Below are 17298 nucleotides of genomic sequence, written 5' to 3' on the forward strand. Positions count from 1 at the left end.
AGGAGAAGATAAAATAGATGAATGGGACCTTCTAAGAATCAAATCCCTATGCGCATCCAGAAACTTCTCTAACAGGGTAAAAAGGGAAGCCACAGATTGGGAAAAAGTTTTTGGTAATGACATGTCAGACAAGGGACTTATATCTAGAATTTATAAAATACTCGAGCACCACAACAAGATCAAGGTGAATAGCTTTTATGAGTCATCTGCTTATAATAACTTATCTCACTCAGAAACCAAGGTTAGTGCTCAAACTCCACAAACAATTCTTCAGGGTTTTCCCAACTTTGAATGGTGTGGCAAGGACACTCCACCCACAACATACTCCATAGTAAGGACAAAGGATGAAAGTTAGCATTAAAGGAACTGTTCTCTGTCTCTCTGTAGAACACTATTTCTTTCCCCTTCCAGAAGGGTTTTTCGGTGGACTGCATAGGTAGAACGGAGCTCTGGTGACACAGTCTATACTGTGTTATTCTGTCAACCAAAACTACACGTGTCTCTGGTGATTCAAATCCACCAATGGCTCCTCACAGGAAGTATGGGCAGTTTCCTAATGTTAAGATTTACAGCCTCCAAATCTTGATGGAGGATGGTTATGAGTTGGGATTACTTGATGACAGTGAGTTCTGTGAGTTTCTGTAGACAGGATATGCTGACAGGGAAGATACTGAACTTTCTACACTTTTCAAGGACTGCTGTAACTCTCTAAAAAAGTGCGATGGACGGTGACTTGGGGAGGCCCTGTGAGCTTTCCATTGATGGCAATTACGCTCAGAAATCCTCCATGGAGCAGACAAGATCTTAACTGATAAATTTCAATGTCTATCTAAGTGGTATACACTTAGAAGATATTTTACAAAGTTTGTTAGCTCAGAAATAGGAATAAACTCACAGCACCTGAACAATCTAAATCAGATCTTAATACTTTTTGCTTTAGACTGTTATGGATTGCGTTGTGCTTCTCTAGAATACATGTATATAATGATAAAATGTGGAAGCTATGTAGTGATCCCCAGGGTCTGATAAACCAAATAATTGTAAAGGATTAAGGATAGAAGGCAACCCTCCTTAATTCCATCACAGCCTTGAGGAGGTGGCATGTAGTATGTACCTTTTTCTCACTAGTTATAAAAGGAAGCAGAGCAGGCTGAATGTGGGTGGGGGGCACATCAGTACCACCAGGAAATGATAAATGATTGTTAGTAGTGAAGTGTGTCTTAGGAACCAAGGCCCAGTGTGAAGAAGCTCCTTAGTAGTAGGGAATTTCAGGACAGGGGATGATCTCCAAGAACACTTGGCCTGCAGATGTTAAAGGAAACAAGGGCTCTGCTCTACAGCTGACAGAGAGGCAGCCAATCTTCTCCTAGAAGTGACTCCTAGAATTTGAACTATATCCAGGAGCTCTGGTGGTCTAGTGGCAAGAAGCTTCACTGCAATTTCAAAGACATGTGGTTCGAGGTCACCAGATGCTCTGAAGGAGAAGGATGGGTAATCCTCCTGTGCAATTAACTACCTCTGAAAACCCATCAGAGGGGCAGCTAAGAATCTATTCCGACTCTATGGGACACAACAATGACTACAGCCTCTTAAATAATAAGAGAAGGAATTTTTATTTATTAAAGCCAGCCATGCATGTATGGTGTCTTTGTTATATCAGCAGCAGATAACTAAGGCAACTATCGTCCATAATTTTAAAGAAAACAAAAATAAGCATTACATAAATTTTTAATCTGGATGAAAACTTTTTATTCTCATTTGAAAATAGTTTAGATTGCAGTTTAATAATACCAAATGGGCTTAAAAGGAGCTTTGTTGGGTTCATGGTAAGGAGCTGCACTGCCAGGTTCCTGGATGACTCCACTCTGGGGGTCTGTGGCTTCTTGCTGCTTGTGCATCGTGGTCCGGATGGGCAAGTAAAAGGAAGTTTTTTGGGTCATGTGCTTTTCTGGGGTCATGTCTGATGTGTAGTACTGCTATTCTCCCCCAGTCCCCCAAGAGCAGGATCCTTGAGGCTTTGCCTAGGATTTAAGGCTGCTCAAAGGTGATAGCTTAAAAGCCTGTGGGGGGTCGGGGGTGGGGTAGGGTGGAAGAGAGAACCCAAAGCCACATGGTTCAAATTCACCAGGTGAATGGGAGAGGGATAAGCAGTGTCCTTCTGTGTGATTTACTGCCTCTGAAAACCTGCTGGAGAGTCAGCTAGTGATAAGTTGCTCTGACTTGATGGTATGGAACAACAAGGGTTTAAAGTTCTCTAACTTTACAAAGAAACCTTTATTGCATGCAAAGAAACACAGAAAACCTCTCTCATTTATTCAGTTTATGCTGAGTTTACTACTGTTCACTGCCTGTTTTACAAAGGAGATCATTAAAGCACTGGTGGTGATTTCCTCTGACAGAACCAGGTTCTCACTTAGGTTGTGTGATGAAAATGTGGGCTTTTTCTTGTACTGCTTCAATCTTACATGCTCTACACAAATGCTCATTTCTTCAGTATCACCTACTCTCCACATTTTCACTCACCCACTCACTTGCAATCCAGTCAGAACCAACTCATCGCTAAATCTTGCAGTGGGTTTTTGGAGGCTGTAAATCACATAGAGGGAGCTTGTCATTGTTCCCCTGATAGGCCCTTGGTTCAGATTGCTAGAGAGCATCACCTCTGAATTGGCAGCGCAACTGTCTATGGACCATACTACCAAGGGCTCCCTTCTCTGTACAAAGTGTCTCTGCTTAATCTCATGAGGGTGGAAATGGGCAGACGTCTAGGTATCCTTATTCTATGACCCTCTTCTCTTTGTGACCAAAACCAAGGGTCAAAACATCTGTCCAGGATCAGAAACACTGCCTGCCTGTTAACAGACCTGAAGCCACATCCAAAATGAGAACTTTCAGGAAACAAAGCAAAAAAAAAAAAGCCTAACCACAATATTTAAGTCTATGTTCCCTTTGGGCTTCAGTTCTCTGGTATTTAAAATTAAAAGCTGTGCTTGGTTGTGAATTTATTTTCACCTAACACACAAGCTGAAATCCGGGAAGCCTCTGAAGATCTGAATATATGCTTTTCCCTCAGCAACAGTGAATTTTCTTCCAAACGGCATTAGCATTTGGGGAAGTCACATGCCCCGCTTTTGCATCCCACAGGGGTCATCATGGCGTCCAGAAATACCACAAGAGAACATCAGGCAAGGGAAGTGGAGCTCAGAAACAATGCATGGACACCTATTGTTACCATGACTACAAGAAAAAAGGCCAGAAGAGACACACTCTTCCCCACAAGTGGAGAGATGGGCCCTGCTGGAGTGAGGATCACTGGGGTGAATAATCCTAGCTCTCCCCCCAGGGCCTCATGTAACTTCAACATGTAAGCAGCAAGCAAGAGGGATAAATGACTCATTCACACCCCATAAAGTTACTGATGTTCTATCTGTTAACCTTTACTTTCAGAATCTGCACAATCTTGCAAAGTCTTTACATTATTCATTCACCTACTAACATATAGTTGAAATTAAATCACCATGGCTAATTTTAGTGACTTTAGGTATGCCACTCTTCAAGGTTATAAAGCTGAAAAAACATCTCTCTCATTTCAAAGCTCTTACAGGATAAAGCTATGGTGATCAAAGTAATAGAGATTCCCCAAGGAATACCCACAGGTCTTGGTGGCTCCCCAGGCTTCTCTCTGGCTTTCCAGGCATGATGGCATATGGCTGGAGGTGTCCAGTGTTTGAATATGTTCTACAACACCTTGCCAGAGTTGTTAATGTTGTTAGCTGTTGAGCTGACTACGCCTACCAGTGACCCTAGGAACAACAGATCTGAACCCTGCAGAGTGGTTACAGCGCTCACATTTGTTTATCAGTTTGTTGAGGATGTACTTATTATAGTGTGAGCCAGGTGATGTCATCTTTAGATAGCACTGATAGAGGATAATAAGAACCACTATCACAATTAACATTTATCCATGATATCCTATGAAAAGCAATTTCATTTAATCCTGAGAAAAACCTTATGAGGAAGATACTACTATTACCAATTTATGTTACAAAAAAGGACCGAGCCTTGTCACAAACAAGCAACTTTTCCAGTGCTATACAGCTATAAAGTGTCAGAATCAGAAACCTGATATATGTGAAGTCACATCTTGAGAGAAATCTGGAATCTTAAAACTTTTACTTCATTGAGGTCTGAAATATGTCTCTTTGAAATTTCTCTTCTACTTTTAAAAAAATTATAATACTAGTTTATTTTAAATTTTGTATACATTGTTTTTCACACTGGATCATTCCCATTTCCTTCACCCCTACCCTCAACCCATCAAATTGTGTGACTCTATGATTAACCACCCTCTGCCCATCCTCACCCCTCTGCTTCCATCTCCCCACCCCCAACCCCGGATCCTCATATACATTCTACAATAATGATCTTATACGGTATTTGTCCTTATGGGATTGAGCTAGTTCACCAGTCCCTCCATTGTGTGCATATATCATAATTTCTCCATTCATTCGATTGTGGCTGGACATTTGGGCTGTTTCCATGTTCTTGTGATGGTCAATAACTGCTATGCACATTGGTGTACAAATCTCCATTTGTGTCTCAGTTCTCATTCTCTCAGAGTACATTCCAACAACTGAAAGAGATGGCTCATATGGAATTTCTATGTTCAGCTTTTTGAGGAAGTGCCAAACTGCCTTTCAGAGTGGTTGCACCATTTTAAAATCCCACTAACAATGTATAAGTGTTCCTATCCAACATTTACTACTTGCTAATAAATGTTAGAACTTCCTGTTAACCTTTGCCAATTGCTACTGGAGTGAGATGGTATCTCATTGTGGTTTTGATTCGCATCTCTCTTACTGTGAGTGGTTTTGAGCATTTCTTCATGTGTCTATTGGCCATCTGAATATCCTCTTCTGTAAAATTAGTACTATCCTCTAGAGACTCAAGAAATAAGCCATGATTCCTCCTCCACTTCTTATACTTCAAATACTTACCATGGCTGTCAGGTCCTCTCAGTTCTTTTCAGACCTCAGGTTACAGTTTTTAAATGCCAATTCCCCCAAATTTGCTGTCAAAGACCTTTAAAGTGCTAAATAGCAAAGATATCAGTTTAAAGAAGAAGGTGCACCTGACCTAAGCTCTGATATTTTCAATTGCTTCATAGCATCTGAAAATTGGATACTGAACAAGGAAAACAGAAGAATGGATGACTTTGAATTGTGGTTTTGTCAATGAATATTGATATTGTACTGTGGTACAATGAATTAAGTAATATGGCCTTTCCATTAATGTTGTTGTTACATGCTGTTGAGTAAAGCACAACTTATAGCGACTCTATAGCCAATAGTTTGGACCCTGTTCTATCCTGAGCCAGTCTCACTGTCTCCTGAATACCTACATCCCTTACCCCAGCTACTGTTACTTTCATGGTCTTTCATTTTGTAACTAGCCACTTTGCCTAGAGCACTCTTGTGGCTTAGTGGTAAAAAGTTGCACTGTAATCCCCAAGGCATGAGGTTCAAATCCACCAGTTGCTCTGTGGGAGAAGGATGGTTAAACTCCTCTCTTGCAATTTATTGCCTTTGAAAACCTGCTAGAGGGTCAACGATGGGTAGGTTCTGACTCAAGGGCACACAACAACAACAGCCTCTTTGACTACACATGTTGTTGTTGTTGTTATGTGCCATCGAGTCACCTGCGACTCATAGCGACCCTATGTCCAACAGCCCTAAACTCCACTCTGTCCTGTGCCAATCGCACTGTCTCCGACACTCCCATCCCAATTATCCCAGTGACTGAATCAATCCACCTCATAGAGGGCCTTCCTCTCCTGTGCCGCCCCTCCACCCTCCCAAGCATGATGTCCCTCTCTAAGGACCAGTCTCTCCTCACAACATGTCCAAAGTATGTTAGACGGAGCCTTAGAATCCTTGCCTCCAAGGAGCCACCCAGTTTAACCCTTTCCAGGACAAATCTGTTTGTTTTCCTAGCAGTCCATGGTATTCTCAATACTCTTCTCCAGCACCACAGCTCAAAGGCATCAATTCTCCTTCTATCCTCCCTGGTCATTGTCCAACTTTCTGATGCATAACAAGTGATTGCGAAGACCATGGCCTGTATCAGACACACCTTAGTCTCCAGAGAGACACCATTGCTCTTCAGTACTTTGGAGAGGTCCCTAACAGCAGACTTTCCCATGGCAATGTGCCTTTTAATTTCCTGGCTGCTGGTGCCAAGAGTGTTGACTGTGGAGCCAAGCAAACTAAAGCTGTGTACAATCTAAATCTCTTCAAAATCCATCCTGATGCTGCCAATTGGTCCAGTGGTGAGAATCTTTGTCTTCTTGACATTGAGCCTCAATCCATATTGTAGGCTGCAGTCCTTGACGCTCTGCAGCAGGCGCTTCACATAAGAAGCTCATTTAAGGATGAATTATTTATTGTATTATAGAGATAGGATTAGGGTGGGATACAAGACTCATCCTACTAGAAGGTTTTACCTAAGTGGTCACCTTAGGTCTCCTGGGGGTGTGTGTGTGAGTGTGTACAATTCAATAGGAAACAATGTTTGTAGGAAACTCAATATTTTGTTCAATTGAAACTCTACCCCTAACTTGATCTAACTGCTCAACAACCAACAGTTGACCACCGATGGACTCAGCCTGCAGGTTCCTCGTTCATTTCTCATATGTTTCTTTGCCCTCATACGTCATCCACAATCATATATGAGCCATTTCCCCTAAAGATTTTTCCTTTTTCATTTCTGTGAAGCTGTCCAGAAAATACCAGAACCCAAAGATATAGATGGGAGTGACAGGATTCAAGGAGGGAGGGGAAATTGATACGAGATACTGGAATGGAAGTTGAGTTGTTTGGAACACTGTTAACCTCTGTCTTACAGGGACATATACTAATTGCTGTAAAAGAAATAACTTACGTACTCATCAGCTGCCTAGAAGGACAAACAAAATCTGACTTGGAGGAAGTGTGACAGAATGCTCCTTAGAGGCAAGAAGAGTGAAACTCTGTTTCTTATACTTTGGACATAATGTCAGAAGTGACCAGTATTTAAAAAAAAAACAAAACAACACAGTATGCTGTGTGAAATACAGGATCAGTGAAAGAGCGGACAACCCTCAATCAGATGGACTGACACAGAGACTACAGCAGTGAGCTTGAGCATGGCTGAGACTGTGAGGATGGCACAGGGTAAGCAAGGTTTCAGTGTGTTGTTCATAGCGTAGATACAAGTGGTAGCTGGTCTGAAGGCAGCAAAAAACAATAACATTCCCTAAAAACCTCTAAAGCACTTATTTTCCTTACTGCTCATCCTTCTAAAGTATATCCTGGATCAGCAGCCAAGGTCTTGTTATTATGGCCCTTCCAGTCAATTCTGAGTCATTCCAACCCTGTGGAAAAGAGAACTAACATATATGCTTATAGATATGATACATTTACACACATGCACTAGATGTCCGTTCCATAAAGGCATTCTAGTGAGGTAGTGGGTAGTGATTCACTGCTGAGAAGTCAGTGATGAGACTGTCAGTCACTTCGCAGAAGAGAGATGAGAAGTGTCCTTCCATAAGGAGCTTTGGAAACCCAATGGAGAGTTGCTCCAAGTTGGAAATGACTTGATAGCAGTGGAGGTGACTATTTTTGTTTTATACAGCATGTGTGTGTGTGTGTGTGTCCATCTATCCAACCATCCACCCATCTTCATGCATTTTTGTAGTTGTTGTTATTACAACAGTAGCAGAGAGCTCTGATGGTGGCTTTCCCATCACCAAATAAGCGTAGAACACTTTCAAAGTGATTTCCCCTAGCCTTTCAACCTCTCCCATTCCTGTCCTGAGAAACCATCAAAGGACATTTTCCCCCATGCGTGTACTTGTTATGTACCATCAAGTTGGAACGGACCCATAGCTGGCCCTCCAGCAGGTATTCAGAGGGAGTTAATCACAAGGGCAGAGACTGCCCATCTTTCTCCTGCAGAGCAGCTGGTGAATTAGAACCACGTCCCTTTAGGACTGCAGGGCAGTTTCCTACCACTGGGCTATCAGAGCCTTTTTGTGAAAGTGAGACCAGATGATATTTATCCTTTTTTCCAATTAACTTATTTTTACTAAGCATTAATGTTGTCCAGATTCATGCATATTCTTAGATGTTTTTCCAAGTCATCACTACCTTTTAGAGTTGCATGTTGTTGTGTGCCGTCGAATCGGAGCTGACCCATAGCTGACCTTCCAGTGGGTTTTCAGAGATAGTAAATCACACGGGAGGAGACCATCCATCTTTCTCCCATGGAGCAGCTGGTGGATTTGAACTGCATGCCTTTGGGATTGCAGCGTGGTTTACTACCACTAGGCCACCAGAGCACCCTCTAATTGCATAGCATACTATATATTTCCTTTACAATGGTAACAAGTGATATCCATATTAATCTCTGAGCCTTGGAGAGTCATAGCACAAAGGGTACCTTCTGTATTGAATGGTCAAATCTTTTCCGAATTCAACACGAGGCTCTTTTTAAGCCAAGTTAGGGCAGTGATTTTCCACAATCACCTTCCATAGCATGACCTACTTACCTCATCGCCACTGTGCTTACGCAGAGGAATGGGTATTCTTTAGAAATAATGATGAACTAATAATAGTGTTCCACTTGAAAAAAATCTCTGTTAATTTGTAGCTGATAATGAACATCTAGCCAAAAATCACCTCAGAAACCAACTTTTCAGAGTACCATTCCCCTCCGCAGGCCTGACTTAGTGTATTTGGTTTATGTCAATGTTTCAACCACAGTGGTGCTTTTTTTTAAAGCCAGAAATTCTAACCTCGGGATACTATGGAAACACATTACATGATATAGTAAGCACTGTAGAAAGGACACCATTACTGACACAAGTCCTCATGGCTGATCACAAGGTGATGCAGAACTTATTGTCAAACCAAAGGATTCCTTTCAATTACCATTTCAAATTATTCATCGTTAATTTACAGCACTTCTTAGGAAAAGCTGAAAATGGGTTTTTTCCCCCTCACACACTGAGGTCCAGGAGAGAAAACAATTTAAGGATGTACAAAAGAAAGCTTCATATTTTTTCCCCATTTTTAAAATAACCCAAACAGCTAAAGAAAAGCAAACCAATAAGAACTCTGACATTCATCTACAATTTAATATAAAGCATTAGGTTTTTTATACCCACAACAAAACATGGACCTGCAGAAGTTTTCAAACAATCCTCCAGCAGCTTCATGCGGGTCTTCTGGAGCTCTGGGCTGTCCCATTCATCTTCATCAACTCCCCAGTACAGATCTATGACCTGCGAGCAAAAGGATGAGGCAGCATTAATTTACCTGCGGAGAAATCTCATTTACCTGTGTGCTTTGTTCTTATTCACAATGCCAAGTGAATGTGACTTTCAACTTCCTTTTTTTTCTTCCCTCCCAGTACACTCTCCCTTGAGAAGGAAAATGAATTTTAAGAGCTATCTGAAAAGATGTTTCTTTTGCCCATGACAAGTTAGGGATGAATAGTTTCTTTTTTTGTTCCTGATTACACTATTGACACAGCCCACAGAAAATAAAGAGCTAAATGTTGCAGGGTTAGGCAAGCGAAGGTTTCCATTATTCTGAAATGGCCACAGGATTTTAAAGAAAATGTCAGAAGAAGCCAGGATAAGGTTAGCACATTATTTGAGAAAATTAAATAAGCATATAACTTAACTGTACATTTTAATGTCAGGAGATGAAACCACAGTGGACATTAACAAATACTAACTGGAGGGAAACATTTACATTTCTTTAAATGAAAACCAAACCAAAACACCATTTTTTATCGTATTTTATCCTACAGGGACTATTTGCTTATGTCTGCTGTATATGTAAACGCTCTGGCTTTCATCAACATATATCCAACCCCCCCCACGCCCCCCGCCGCCCCCCAAGGTACTGGAAAACAATGAAAGGTCTGACTTTCTAAGAAGTGAGGATAACAGAACTACAATCTCCCTGCTTCAAAGGCTAGGAGGGAAGACTAGAAGAGTCTGTAAAATCTTTGACATGCAGGCTCTTTGAAAAGTGCTTTGGAGAGTAATACTGTTTTGCTCCCTTTACTTAACTACTATATGCATAAGTAAATGCTCCTAATTGTACCTTTGAAGATTTCTTCTTTTCCTTTCCTCATTTCACAGGAGCATTAACAAGAACCAAGCAAGTTCGGGTTGCTTCTGACTCATGGCAAACCTCAGGGGTACCAGATAACTGTTTTCCCGGGAGTTCATATTTTAGAATCCATATCCCACCTGATTTTCAAAACCATCTCAGGAACATGTTTGAGGCCTTCAACACTAATGAGTGAAGACCAGAAAAGCTGTGGGAGGATATCAAGAATATCATCCAGGAAGAGTACAAAAGGTCATTACAAAGACAGAGGAAGAAGAAAAGACCACAATAGATGTCAGAAGAGACTCTGAATATTGCACTAGAGTGCCAAGAAGCCAAAGCAGAGGGAAGAATTCAAAATATTAAAGAGCTGAACAGAAGATTTCAAAAGGCAGCACGGGAAGACAAAGTAAAACATTACAATGAAATGTGCAAGGAGCTGGAGTCAGAAATTCAAAATGGCCAAACTTGTTCAGCATTTCTTAAGCTCAAGAAACTGAAGAACAAATTCAAACCTCAAGTTGCTATACTGAAGGATGCTTTGGGTTGTTGTTATGTGCCATCAAGTCATTTGTGACTCATACCGACCCTATGTACAAGAGCCTTAAACGCCATTCTATCCTGTGCCAACCTCGCCATCTCACACTCATTCCCACCATTCCACTCACAGAATCGATCCATCTCACCGAGGGTCTTCCTCTTCTGTGCTGTCCCTCCACTCTCCCAAACATGATGTCCCTCTCCAAGGACCAGTCCCTTCTTGCAACATGCCCAAAGTATGTCAGACGAAGCTTCAGAATCCTTGACTCCAAGAAGCATTCCAGCTTCACCCTCTCCAGGACAAACTTGCTTTGGGTAGAATATAAAATGATCCAAGAAATATTAAAAGAAGATGGAAGGAGTATACAGAGTCCTTGTACTGAAAAGAATTCGCAGACACAGAAGAATTTCATGAAACAATGTAGGAAAAAGAGCCTATGATGAAGAAGGAAGTAGTTCAAGCTGTTTTGAAGAAACTGGGGAAAAAAAGGCCCTAGGAATAGATGGTATACCAACTGATATATTTCAACTAACAGATGCTGCCCTAGATGTGTCACCAAGTTGTGTCAAGAAATCTGGAGGACAACCACTTGGCTAACTGACTGGAAGAGATCTATATTGGTTCCCATTCCAAAGAAGGTTGACCCAACAGAGTGCAGAAATTATTGAACATTATCACTGATATTACATGCAAGCAAGATTCAGCTATAGAGTATCAAAAAAAAGACTGGAACAGGACATCAACAGAGAACTGCCAGAAGTGCAGGCTGCCAGAAGTGCAGGCTGGCTTTAGAAGGGGTCGTGGTACTACGGATATTGTAGCTAATGTTAGATGGATCTTGGCGGAAAGCAGGGAGTACCCAAGGAATGTCTATCTGTGTTTCATTGATTATGCAAAGGCATTTGACTATGTGGATCACAACAAACTGTGGCTGACTCTGAGAAGAATGGGAATCTCAGAACTCTTGATCATGCTAATGTGAAACCTATACATGGACCAGGAGGCAGTCATCAGAACAGAGCACGGAAGCACTGCATGGTCCAAAATTGAGAAGGGTATATGCCGGGGATGTGCCCTATCTCCATATATTTTCCACCTAGATGCAGAACAGATTATCCAGGAGGCTGGGCTGTAGGAGAAGTGTGGTATCAGGATTGGAGGAAGATTCATCAATAATCTGTATTATGCAGATGACAGAATTCTGCGTGCTGAAACTGAGAAATACCTGAAGTGTTTGCTGCAGAAGGTCAAAGGCTGCAGTCTTCAATATGGATTGAGGTTCACTATCAAGAAAACAAAGATTTTCACCAATGAGCCAACTGGCAGCATCAGGATGGACGGTGAAGAGACTGAGATTGTTCACAGCTTTAGTTTGCTTGGCTCCACAGTTAACATTCTTGGCACCAGCAGCCAGGAAATTAAACCATGTACTGTGATGGGACAGTCTGCTGTTAGAGACCTCTTCAAAGTACTGAAGAACAATGATGTCACTCTGGAGACTAAGGTGCTCCTGATATAGGCCATAGTCTTTGCAGTCACTTGCTATGCGTCAGAGAGCTAGACAGTGACTAGGGATGATAAAAGGAGAATTGATGCCTTTGAGCTGTGATGTTGGAGAAGAGTACTGAATATACCATGGACTGCTAAAGGTTCATCCTGGAGAAGGTTAACCAGGCTGCTCCTTGGAGGCAAAGATTTTGAAGCTTCGTCTGACATGTTGCAAGGAGGGATCAGTCTTTGGAGAGGGATGTCATGCTTGGGAGAGTGGAGGGACAGCACAGGAGAGGAAGACCCTCAATGACATTCGGTGACTGGGGTAATGGGGGTAGGTGTGTCGGAGACAGTGAGACTGGCAAAGGGATAGAGCAGGGTTTAGGGCTGTTGCACATAGGGTTGCTATGAGTCACAGGCGACTGTACGGTACACAACAACCACCACCACCGCCACCAACACAACATATTTTAGAAGCACATCTCCAGATCTGAGTGATCTGGAGCCTCTATGATTTAAATTCAGAAGCTGTAAAATTGCACAGGAGTCTGCTCATCTTTCCATGGAGCAACCAGTGGACTCAAACTGTCTATCAGTCAAACTGTTTAACGTTTTATATCACCCGAACCTGTGACGCACAACTCTGGTTGTTCACTGCCATGAAAAATGGCTTAACAATATAAGAAATTTGGCTTTATTTGTAGGCAGGGTCATGATATTACGGTGGGTACTCAAATGTGGTAAGGAGTTAGGTCCTCTCAAACGTTTTTTCGATCCTTGCTGCTTACCCTAAGCCTAACCCTAACCCCTACTCCTACCCCTACCCTAACCAGAACCTAGTTCTCCTACAAGTTCCTTATTTGGCATAGCTGTGGGAGAAGGTCCTGAAGCTGGTAGAACATGCACACAGGTTTTTGTAGGCTCTAGGTTTTATAAGCACAGGTTGTCAGGCCTTTTATTCCCCAGAGGCATTGATAGGTTTGGACTGCGAACTTTTTTTTTTTAAGCAGAGGTCAATGCTTGCTAAGAAGGCATGTTCATGATAAGCAGGCTTTGGAATCACAGCTACTCTTTTTATTTGTTGTTTCTCCTTTGTCTATAGTCAAAGTCTGAGCACCACACAGACTCTTAGTTACAAATCTCAATGCGGCTGCCACTAGGTTATTACACCTCTGTTTTGTGAAATTTAGAAAAAATGTCTCTCCTGCCAGATATTTGACTTTCATAAAAAAAATTATTATAACATACTGAGAGCACTAGAAGAAGGCATTTTTGGATATGCATTAATAATTTGTAAAGATAACTATACAAATATACCACAGTGAAACAGAATCCCCTTAATTGTGGATCTTTGCACTGTATAAGATCTACAGTACCCTTACGCTATGCTGTTATTATGGTGTTCTGGTGGCTTAAAAACAAGAGTTGCACTGCCAGTCCAGAAGGAGGGGGTTCAAATACATCCGCTGCTCTCAGAGAAAAAGATGGGGACTCTCCCATGGGATTAAATGCCTCTTAAAACCCACCGGAGTGTCAGCTTTAAATTGGCTCCAACGTAATGTTACCAACACTGGCAGTAATTCCTCTAGTCAAGACTGTTTGTATACCTCTTTGGAAGATCTGATTTAGACTTTATATAGAAAATAGGCAGTTCTAGTTTTCCTATGGACCAAGATTACATGTCCATGTAATCTTTTACCATAGTTTTTTATTGGGGTAACTACTACCTGTGCCTCAGTATAATATTGTGCAATGAGTACAAAACACCAACCCAGGCCAGTTGGGCAGCAAAACAAAAACAAAAACGAAAGAGGTGGATCTTAAAGATATTTTTACTGAAATTGCAAATGACATGCATCTGAGAGAAAGAACTATCTGTTAGGTCAAAGAGAACAACTAGGTGAATGAGGTAGGACAAGAAGTTGTAGAGGTGGACAGAAAACAAATCAAAATGAGACCAAATGGAAAGTTTCCATTGATTTGTACAGATTTTTTTTTTTCATTTTTGTGTAGTTATTTTTTGGTACAGTTTGTTTTTGGTACAGTTTTTTTGTACAATCTTACAGTATTTTGCACAATTTATTTGTACAGGGGTTTTTTTTTTTTTGGTGCAGTTGATTTGTGTCACTTCTGATTATTTCAAGGTACAATTGATACTGCCTACAGTTGTTGCTGTTGTGAACCATCGAGTTGGAACTGACCCATAGATGACCCTCCAGCAGGTCTTCAGAGGTGGTTAACCACACGGAAGGAGACTGTCCACCCTTGTCCCACAGGGATTTTGTGAATTCCTGAAGTCTTGGTGTTAGTTATGAAGATCATCTCTCCACTTATCATGCATGGAATCTTTCTAATTCCACTGAAATCCCACCACCTTTTGTACTTTTAATGTAAAATGATACTTTGTAGATTTCTACTTCTAAAGCAGAAGCATGAAGAGCACTAGAATCCCACAGCCTTGAGAAGACAGCATAATAGTGAATAGTACTTTTAAAAGGAACACTCATTAAGAGTCTGTGGAAATGATCTCAAAAGGACATCAAGAAAGAAAAAAAAAAAACAAACAACTAACCCCAAACTTTATTCATGAAAATATATTAAAACTCAGCAAGAGCAGTGGATCTGTGGTGTTTGAACCATAATCTGTTCCCTTTCACTCCTCTCCCAGTTCAGTGGTACAGAAACTCCTCTCCCAGTAGATGTAGTCAAGAACACAGTGATTTTTCTCTCATTTTTCTCAATGTTAATTCTCGGACATGTAACATTATTCACTACATGCTTTAAAATGGAAAGTTGTGGATCCTTTTTCTGTATCTTTTCAATCTCTATGCTGAGCAAATCATTTGAGAAGTTGAACTTTATGAAGAAGAATGTGGCAGTAGGATCAGAGGAAGACTCATCAGCAACCTGTGATACACAGATGACACAACCTTGCTTGCTGAAAATTGAGAAGGACTTGAAACACTTGTTGCAGAAGGTCTAAGACCACAGCCTTCAGTATGGATTACATCTCAACATCAAGACAACAAAAACACTCACCACTAGGCCAGCAGGCAACGTTATGACAGATGGAGAAAAGAATGAAGTTGTCAATGATTCATCTTACTTGGATACATAATCAATACCCTCCTTGGTACCATCAGTTAAGAAATCAAGATGTGTCACTTTGGGAGAACATGCTGTCAGGGATTTGTTCTCTCAAGTGCCCATGATGTCAGTTTAAAGACTAAGGTGCTCCTGAGAGAAGCCATGGAAACTCCAATTTCTCGCTATGTATCTGAAAGTTGTACAATTCATAAGGAAGAAGAATTGATACTTTTGAGTTGTGATTTTGGGGAAGAGCCTGGAAATACCATATACCACCAAAATAACAAAGAAATCTGTCTTGGAGAATGTGTAACCTGGTGATCCATAGAAGCAAAGACTGAAACTTCACCTCTTATTCTTTGGGGATGTTATCAGGAGGGGCTAGTTCCTGAAGAAGGATACCATGCTGAGAAAGGTGGTCAGTCAGTGTAAGAGAGGAAGACTCTCAACAAGATGAACTGATACAGTGACTGATATAAGACAAGAATATCCGAGATGGTGAGGAGGGCACACAACAGGGCAGGGATCAGAGGGTCAGTATGAATTGGAGCAGACTCTGAGATACATAATAACAATAGCAATTTATCAGCCCCAAGCACACTTAGTAAATCCCAAGTGCAGCTGAGAGGCAGTTGTTGTCCCTCTTCTACCCTCATAGGATAGAAGCTTTACCTCAGATTCACCAATTTGAGAATACTGACGTTCTGAATGTCAAATCCCAGATCTTCCATAGAGTGTCGTTTACATCCTAAGGGACACAAGCTGAGAATGGGGGCTATTTCTTCTCCCTACTCAGTGGCCTGCTCCTAAAACAAAGGTGTCGTTCAGAGAAAAGTGGACCACTGTCCTCAAGACATGCTCTGGAATTGGGAGGAGAGATTTTTTCCCAGATAGAAAGGCACTAATAAAACACACCGAAGCTGACTTTATTTGATTTAGAATATGAGGAAGTTCAAGCCTAAGGTGTCTTCCAACACAATGTAAGTTTTGCTGGAAAACAATGAATATGAGACTTGTTGAAAGATAAAAAAGCTAAGTTACAGCAAATCACAAAGGAAACAGCGAAGACAATCCTCCTGAGGTCAAGTAAATCTCAAAGTCTGACCTGACACACTGCCCATACAAGGAAGTCTGAATTTAACTGGATTAGACTGTGGAACAATTTATGCCCCAGGGCATTCTTGAGACAAAAGAACAATCAGGCATTAATTAGGGAAGTTTCACATCTAGTAAGTTCCAGGGCAAGATCAGCTGAGAGTCCTGACATAACCAAGGGTGACAGCTTCCTAGTCTGTGTTCTCAAAGGAACAACAGGGTTGTCACAAAGGAAAGAAAATTAACTTCACATTAAATGCCCCACAGTCGCTAAACAAAGAAGCAAATAACAGTAACACATACAAAAGGATAACGACTATCCAAAGATGCTAACTAAAATACACTAACTAAAATGCAAAGTTTTCAAGATGATAAGAACGAAATAGGATGAGATTGATAGACTCAGTGACTGAAGAAATGGGAGTAGGTCTGTTGGAAACAAAGAGACTGGCTCAGGATAGAGCAGGTTTCAGAGCTTGTGTACACAGGGTCGCTATGAGTCACAGGCAACTTGGTCACACCTAACAATACAACAATCCATTTGTAATAAAATATGGCTGACATGGAATAATTTCAGGAAATAGCAGTATATGCCCAAGAACCAGTGGTAATGAAGGAAGGAGTTCAAGCTGCACTGAAGGCACTAGCAAATAAAATAAGGCCTGAAGAATTGATGGGATATAAATTGACACGTTCCAACAAATAGAAACAGACCTACCTGTGCCCTGGCTGTGCCAGGGAATACAGAAGATAGTGACCTGGTCAACTGACTGGAAGGGATCCAAATTTGTTCTGATTCCCCCCCAAAAAGTGACCAAATAGGATGCAGAAACTACCATACAATTTCATTGATATCATATGCAAGCAAAATTTGGCAGAAGATTATTTTTTTAAATTTTATTTTATTAATTTTAATTA

At 41.2% G+C, this 17298-nt stretch overlaps 1 protein-coding gene across 1 annotated transcript in view; it reads right to left on the reverse strand.

Annotated features, from left to right (window-relative positions):
- KIAA1239 (KIAA1239 ortholog) overlaps positions 1 to 17298 on the reverse strand; it is a 365576-nt gene that overhangs the window by 123884 nt on the left and 224394 nt on the right. Inside the window, exon 3 of the mRNA XM_006895413.1 lies at positions 9209 to 9325. Within this exon, the coding sequence (XP_006895475.1) occupies positions 9209 to 9325 (117 nt within the window). The remainder of the gene's footprint in view (positions 1 to 9208; positions 9326 to 17298) is intronic.

The sequence above is a fragment of the Elephantulus edwardii genome, unplaced genomic scaffold (assembly GCF_000299155.1).
Source record: "Elephantulus edwardii isolate Elephantulus edwardi_28Jun2011 unplaced genomic scaffold, EleEdw1.0 scaffold00167, whole genome shotgun sequence".
Classification (NCBI taxonomy): domain Eukaryota; kingdom Metazoa; phylum Chordata; class Mammalia; order Macroscelidea; family Macroscelididae; genus Elephantulus; species Elephantulus edwardii.